The 7,246-nt window shown below is 55.5% G+C and overlaps 1 protein-coding gene across 5 annotated transcripts in view; it reads left to right on the top strand.

Annotated features, from left to right (window-relative positions):
• LOC114858260 (IQ motif and SEC7 domain-containing protein 1-like) overlaps positions 1-7,246 on the top strand; it is a 48,953-nt gene continuing 41,707 nt past the window's right edge. For 2 of the 5 annotated variants that reach the window (XM_029155257.3, XM_029155255.3), the window contains exon 1: positions 1-865. In XM_029155257.3, coding sequence (XP_029011090.1) covers positions 630-865 — 236 coding nt within the window. In that variant the 5' untranslated portion in view covers positions 1-629. The remainder of the gene's footprint in view (positions 866-7,246) is intronic. The other 3 variants (XM_029155258.3, XM_055510436.1, XM_029155265.3) reach the window with 2 other exon arrangements.

Raw genomic sequence — 7,246 nt, 5'->3', positions numbered from 1 at the left:
ACGTACGGATGCGCCGAGCGTTCGTGCTCCGAACGCTGCCGCGTCCGCTGGGCAGTGAAACACGCGCCGCGCAGCGCACGCGTCCGCAGGCGGGAGGCGGCACCGCGGCGAACTTCATACCGGAGCGTGTCAAGACGCGCAACGCGGAGCGGAATGAATGAGGACGGAGCCGCAGAAGCCGCTGCCGCGCGACTCCGGACGCGGCTCTCCTCGTTGGGCTCCGGCGGCTGCACGCGCGACCTGCGGCTTCATAAAACTTGAGAAGCGGCGTAAACAGACAGCAGCGTGTGTTTGGGGAAAGTCACGGCGGCGGCGTGGAGCGACCCACGGCGGCTCCACGCAGAAAATGTCACGCCGCGCTGCCAACAGGCGGAACAGACACGCTTCACGCACACGCAGCGTGTCACATTCGGCCGACTGCTGACGTCTGCAGCTTCACGCGTGATCACGGGCCGCTTAGTTTTGTGCAGTGGGACTTTTAAAGCAGGGGAGTGTTTTCCTGATTATCGCCCACGGCGACTTAAACGATGGCGAGGCGTAAGAGGCGCAGTCCAGTGCATTGTTGCGCTTAAACGCAGGCTGGACGACGCGGAACCATCGAGCAACAACAGGAACCCGAGAGAAGCGACATGGAGAGCCCGACGGAGAACAGCAGGGCTGCGGAATATTTGGCGGAGCTCAACAAGATCATCGACACGCAGCAGGAGCTGCTGGAGCGGCAGCGGGCGCGCATCGGGGAGCTGCAGCAGCAAGTGTCCGAGCTGTGCACGGAGAACGCCTGCCTCAAGGAGCGCTACCAGCGGCACCTGGCGACCTGCAGGCTGCTCGCCCTGGGAGCGATCAGCGAGCACGTCACGCAGGACGAGTAAGGACGCCCGCCTCGCTATGCGCCGGCTGCGCGTGAGTTTGCGAAGTTGACGGCGACCGCTTGATTAGAGTTACTAGACGAGGCTCCGCGTGGCGGCGGAGCGGCGCTGGAGGCGGCGCAGACGCGGCGCGGACGCCGTTTGCGGATGTGTGCTTGTGGGAATGGGGCCGGTGAGTTACGCACCGCACAGCTGCGGAAAATGGGAACCAGAGGCAGCGCAGGGTTTGAGTGGTGGTGCTGGAGCTGGTACCGCCCGGTACCGCCCGGTGACCCAGCTGTCTGTGTGTCAGCACCAAACCAAGTTCAGGTCTGGAGCTGGGCCAAAAAAGACGGGGACGTTTTGAGCAACCACATTTTGTGTCCGGTTATTTCTGCTTTGTCATCTCATGACTGCCTCAGTTTTACGTTGTGAAACTTGAGCTGATTCAAGTCCAGTTTCTGTCCCTTAAACCTCTCCTGAAATAAGCGTGTCTTTAGGTTTTGAAGCTGGTTTGTGTTCAGGCAGTGGGTGAAGCCCCTCTGAGCGTCCGGGCCGGTTCCGGTCGGTCTGAGTCGGTCTGGGTGCGGGTCTGGCCGGGCCGGTTCCGGTCGGGCCGGTTCCGGTTCCGGTCGGTCTGGGTGCGGGTCTGGCCGGGCCGGTTCCGGTCGGGCCGGTTCCGGTTCCGGTCGGTCTGGGTGCGGGTCTGGCCGGGCCGGTTCCGGTCGGGCCTACAGACACAAGGTCATGGCCGTGACATCAGGTTCGTGTGATGGTACTCGACCTCGGACTCGGTGCCAGTGGCAGCAAATCAATAGCGGTGACCCAACGGCGGCCCGTCTTGGGTGCTGATAAAACCCAGACGCTCGGAGCGCCCGGTTCTGTGACTCTGACCTTTATGAGTTCTCCCCTTGGACTCGGTCGCAGCGTCTGAGCCCAGAGGCTGAATCTGATGAACTGTGACGCGTATTAATAATGTAAAGTGGTTTATGGAGGACACAGAATTTACAGGACGCGGCGCTTTGAAGCGACACTGATCCTGAGGCCGTGACGTGAACCTGTGCAGTCGTTTCCATTTAGTGGAGGCGACAGCGACCTTTCACTTTGCTGCTGCGTCTGAGCTTCTGCCTCAGATCTGCGTTTCTCTGCAGACTCCAATGAAAGGTCTGCTGATGACGAGGAACTGGAGTTTCAAGGTTTTAATTAGAGACCGACCCATTTGTGGAGTGTTTTAGGTGTCTTGTCCTCCGTTGGCGTCGCCCTGACGACGTGTCAGAACCGTGCGCCTCAGTCTCAGCATCATCTGCAAACAGCTGCTCTGCCGTTCAAACAGACTCCACTTCTCGGAATGTGAGAACCGCATCCGGCTTCACGGCACGCGGCGTTCCAGCTGCTGTGGAGCCGGTTTTCCCGCTCGCGCTGGCTGTTCCTGAGTCAGCGCACGCCGGGCGTCTGCGTCTGCGTCTGGAGCGTGTGCGTCTGCGCAGACGCAGGCGGCACAAAGTCACAGCCCTCAAGCAAAAGTCTTATATTTGGGCAAACAGGCTTTTTCACTTTCCTGCCAAGAGTGAAGGCAGCCAGCCGCCGTTTGCCTGCAGCTCCATAGTCAGCACGCACGATCCGCTGCTGCGGAACCACACACTGAGCTGTTGGTTTAGAACCATACAGGCAGGAGGTTCCAGGGGCTGAGAACACGGATCCCGGGGGTGGAGCGACGCTGGGTTCAGCTCAGAACCTCCTCCTGCTCCACAGCAGAGTGCTGCTTGGTGGGTTCTGCTTGGTGGGTTCTCTCTATGGGTAGTCTTTGGTTCTGCTTGGTGGGTTCTCTCTATGGGTAGTGTTTGGGTTCTGCTTGGTGGGTTCTCTCTATGGGTAGTGTTTGGGTTCTGCTTGGTGGGTTCTCTCTATGGGTAGTGTTTGGGTTCTGCTTGGTGGGTTCTCTTTATGGGTAGTGTATGGGTTCTTCTTGGTGGGTTCTCTCTGGGTAGTGTTTGGGTTCTGCTTGGTGGGTTCTCTCTATGGGTAGTGTTTGGGTTCTGCTTGGTGGGTTCTCTCTATGTGTAGTGTTTGGGTTCTGCTTGGTGGGTTCTGCTTGGTGGGTTCTCTCTATGGGTAGTGTATGGGTTCTTCTTGGTGGGTTCTCTCTGGGTAGTGTTTGGGTTCTGCTTGGTGGGTTCTCTCTATGGGTAGTGTTTGGGTTCTGCTTGGTGGGTTCTCTCTATGGGTAGTGTTTGGGTTCTACTTGGTGGGTTCTCTCTATGGGTAGTGTTTGGTTCTGCTTGGTGGGTTCTCTCTATGGGTAGTGTTTGGGTTCTACTTGGTGGGTTCTGCTTGGTGGGTTCTCTCTATGGGTAGTGTTTGGGTTCTACTTGGTGGGTTCTCTCTGGGTAGTGTTGGGTTCTACTTGTTGGGTTCTGCTTGGTGGGTTCTCTCTATGGGTAGTGTTTGGGTTCTGCTTGGTGGGTTCTCTCTATGGGTAGTGTTTGGGTTCTACTTGGTGGGTTCTCTCTATGGGTAGTGTTTGGGTTCTACTTGGTGGGTTCTCTCTATGGGTAGTGTTTGGTTCTGCTTGGTGGGTTCTCTCTATGGGAAGCTTTTTCCTGCTTGGTGGAACAAAGGGGAGAACGTGGACCGGTCTTGGAAAGCGCCGGCGTTGCCTCGTCTGCGCCGACGTGCTGCTGTGAGTCGCAGCGTGGTTTCAGATCCGAGGCCTCGGGCTCCGCAGCCGCTCGCTGTCAGGATGCACTCGCGGCTGCGGCTGCTATTGGAAATGAGCGCTGACCCTAATGTGGATCCATAAACTCATTCACCTACTGCGGCTGCTGGGCTTGAATCAGCAGCCTGGGACGCACGCGCTCTCTGCTGAATCTGAGGCAGAAGCGTCCGCCTCTGTTTCTCTGTATAAACAGATGATGGATGCGGCGCTGAGACATGAATTAACACGCGTCCCTCGCGTTTTTTATCTTCCTCTGCGTTTTTGCTCCCGTTGGTGTTAAATGACAAGTAGCAACTCTGCGGATGGAAATTCATCCGCTTCCACTGAGTCCAGATGGAGATTTGTAAACTGAAACTCAAAGCCATACATGAATGTGAACGTGGTTGAGCCCGTGATCCGTTGGACCTGAACCGGGCCTCTGGGTGGTGAGTAGTTGTGCCGGTGCTGGTGCTGGAGGCGGTGCGGGCCACGCTCTGGAACCAGGAGGCGGCTGCGGGTCCATCAGCGCCAGCTCAGACGGACGCAGCTGCAGACCCGGTGCTTCTTGCAGTGGTGGTTCCTCGAGTCCCAGTGAGCAGTGATCGCGGCTGATCAAATATTGAAGGATGTGACGTGGTGAAGCTCCAATATGAATCTTTCAATGCTGATGATGCAACAAACCTTTGGATTGCTGATGCCTGCGGATCCGGTTCTGTGATCCACAACTTGCAGGTTCTGCGCATCACATCCATATTTTGTGTCATATTCGCATTCATCACACATTTACTGTAGCTGCAGCTGAAGTGTAATTGCTTTGATGCTGAAAACCTGCTGTTGAATATGATTCTGAAGTTAAAGCAGCTGCAGGATTATGCAAATGAGCTGTGGATGGAAGACGATGGAAGGAAAATGTATTTGCAGCCTGGATCTGATGCTGTTTTATGGTATTTCTGCCTCCGCTGCTTTGGGGCCGTGTTGTCATGTTCACCGTGCTAAATGTTTGAATGTAGTAATGTTAATGTCAGATTCATAACTAACTCGGTAAACTTGAATGACACATAATGGGTCTGACCTCATCAACTAACAGAGATGTGCTTTTGTGCTATTGATATTGATGTTACTATTATTATTCCACCTTGTCCATTTATTGCTCAGTCCATTTTTAGCTGCTCTGTATTATTTTAGGTGAACTGTCTCTTCTCTCCAGCGTCTGCTGCTGTGTGTTGGTTTCCTCACTATATTTTGCCTCAGCTGATCCTGTTGACGTTGATAAATGGAGCCTGTGGACTGAAGACTGGCAGGTTCATGAATAGTTCACTCCAGGGAAGCGTGAGAGCTTAAGCATGTGCTTTGGGAAAGAAAAGCATCATGGAAAAAGCTGCTGCTTGTGGTTGGTGTTTAACCTACAATCTGCTGAACACTCAGACCCCCCCCCCCCCGTTGAGCCCCTTCTAATGAAATACCCCGGCTACATTAGTGTCTGCGCAGGGATGATTTGCATCCACACCAGCCAATAAATTCGTTCGATGGCCGAGGACGAGTCCGGCTCCGTCTTAATGGACGCTGCCTGAGTGAGCGAGGCCGCTTGACCTCTGCTCCTCAATCAGGCCTGTGTAGACAGATTAAAGGTTGGGTTCTGCCCTTTGATGTTGCTGCTCCTCCCATGAGAACGGCTCTAATGAGCCCTTAATTCTACCCGATGATGTTCAAACTGCCGTTTGACCTTTTAATAAGAAAAAGATTTAGCCTGAAATCAGAAAGTACTGTAGTTTGACGCCCGCGTTCAGGGATAAACGGCCACACTGTGTCTCACGTGCGCTGATGGATGCGTGTGGTTCCGCTCAGTGACTCTGTTAAATGCGCCTGGTTCTGTGTCCGTTGATGGCACCATGTCTGTTGGTGCCGGTGGTTGGTCATGCATGGCTGGGTCCTTCAGGGTTTGGTTCTGGTCAGACTGGATTTAACGCTTTCAGGAAGTTGTGGTGAGTTTAAAGAAACTCGATCCTTCTGAGAACAGACCTGAAGCTGAACGAACAGGAAGCTACTGTGAACGGGAACAAAGCAAATTAGGTCGAATGTTGGTTCTGGGTCTTAAACGATGAAACTACAGGGAGATCGTTAAGAAAACGTAAGAGCTGATGTTTGTTCCCGATGTTTTCAGCATGTTGCGTTCGTAGAATGAAGGCTTCGTCTCACGGTGAAGCTTCGAACCAAGTCTCCTTTTTAATGACAAACTGTGATCAAGGCTCGAGCAGCACGTTTCACCAGGTACAGTCCCTGTTTGTTCCTTATTCCTTCACAGTTGGACCAATTATCAGCCTCGCAGCTGTCAGAAGCAGCTGATGCAGCAGCCGAATCGAAGGCAATTTGTAGCGAGTACCTGTGGAGAGCTGCCTGAAAGGCTGCCACTGGTTCCTGCCAAGCGGAGCCGCGTGCGAATCGCTGACGCGGTGGAGACTGAGTCAACAGTTAAACACCGCGCTCTTCGTCACCGTGAATGCAGCTGCCGATGGGACGCGAACATCTGGGTGACAGGCGCCGTCGTGTAACCTGTTCCCGACGCGATCCGACGAGACGATTGAGCTGGTGAACAGCTGATGTGAGGAAGGATCAGTCAAACGGGCCTTGTTTTCAGGGCCCAGGACCCAGACGGGTCGGTACAAACATTAGAGCCCATCTGGTCCGGTCCCACCTTCAAACCTCCTACTGTTTATACTGAGCCTCTCATCGTGAGGAGCAGCTGCTCCGATCAATCACGCTTTCATTTTCCTTGTGTGGCCTCCAGTCACGCGTGCGTTCACAGGGACCGGTACCACCTCACGCCGCGGCCTCGCAGGTATTTGGACCTGATCTGTGTGTGCTGTGCTGTGTTCAGCTGAGAGCCCAGCTAAATCCAAGCAATATGTTGAGGAATGCGGCCGGAGCTCTGCTCAGCGGCTGCAGCCTGAGCCGCGACGGAGCGGGTTCTGAAGCTGAGCCTGTGGCTCCTTCACGGCCGCGACGAAGCGGGTTCTGAAGCTGAGCCTGTGGCTCCTTCACGGCCGCGACGGAGCGGGTTCTGAAGCTGAGCCTGTGGCTCCTTCACGGCCGCGACGGAGCGGGTTCTGAAGCTGAGCCTGTGGCTCCTTCACGGCCGCGACGAAGCGGGTTCTGAAGCTGAGCCTGTGGCTCCTTCACGGCCGCGACGGAGCGGGTTCTGAAGCTGAGCCTGTGGCTCCTTCACGGCCGCGACGGAGCGGGTTCTGAAGCTGAGCCTGTGGCTCCTTCACGGCCGCGACGGAGCGGGTTCTCTATCCAGCGGCGCTGTTTCTCTGGAGCGCGGAGCTTTTATTGTGCGGCAGTAAAGCGGGGAATGAGCGGCTGCGTTTTAAGGTGGACTGAAGCCTCCAGCGTTAAGGAGGAACCGCGCGTCCAGGCTCCGCGCTTCTTCCCTCGTTGCCATAACGAAGGCGCTAATGTGCTAAAATGCCAGAAGCGCTCGATGCTTCCCTGTAAAGAACAAATAACTGCAGCTCGGCTCAGCGCTGGCAGAGGCGCGTTGAGCAAGGCAGCGTTTGTGATGCGGGACGTCCGCCGAGGCGCGACCGTGCATCAGCTGTGATGCTGGAGCTCTGCAGTCGTGTCCGGTTGCACCCACCCCAGCAGAAAGGCAGACTGAAAAACGGTGACTCAGCACTTTCTGGCTCAGCTCCGTGCACACACTCAC

The sequence above is a fragment of the Betta splendens genome, chromosome 7 (assembly GCF_900634795.4).
Source record: "Betta splendens chromosome 7, fBetSpl5.4, whole genome shotgun sequence".
Lineage (NCBI taxonomy): Eukaryota > Metazoa > Chordata > Actinopteri > Anabantiformes > Osphronemidae > Betta > Betta splendens.
The sequence above is the reverse complement of the archived record's forward strand: the minus strand, read 5'-3'. Positions and strand labels throughout refer to the sequence as shown.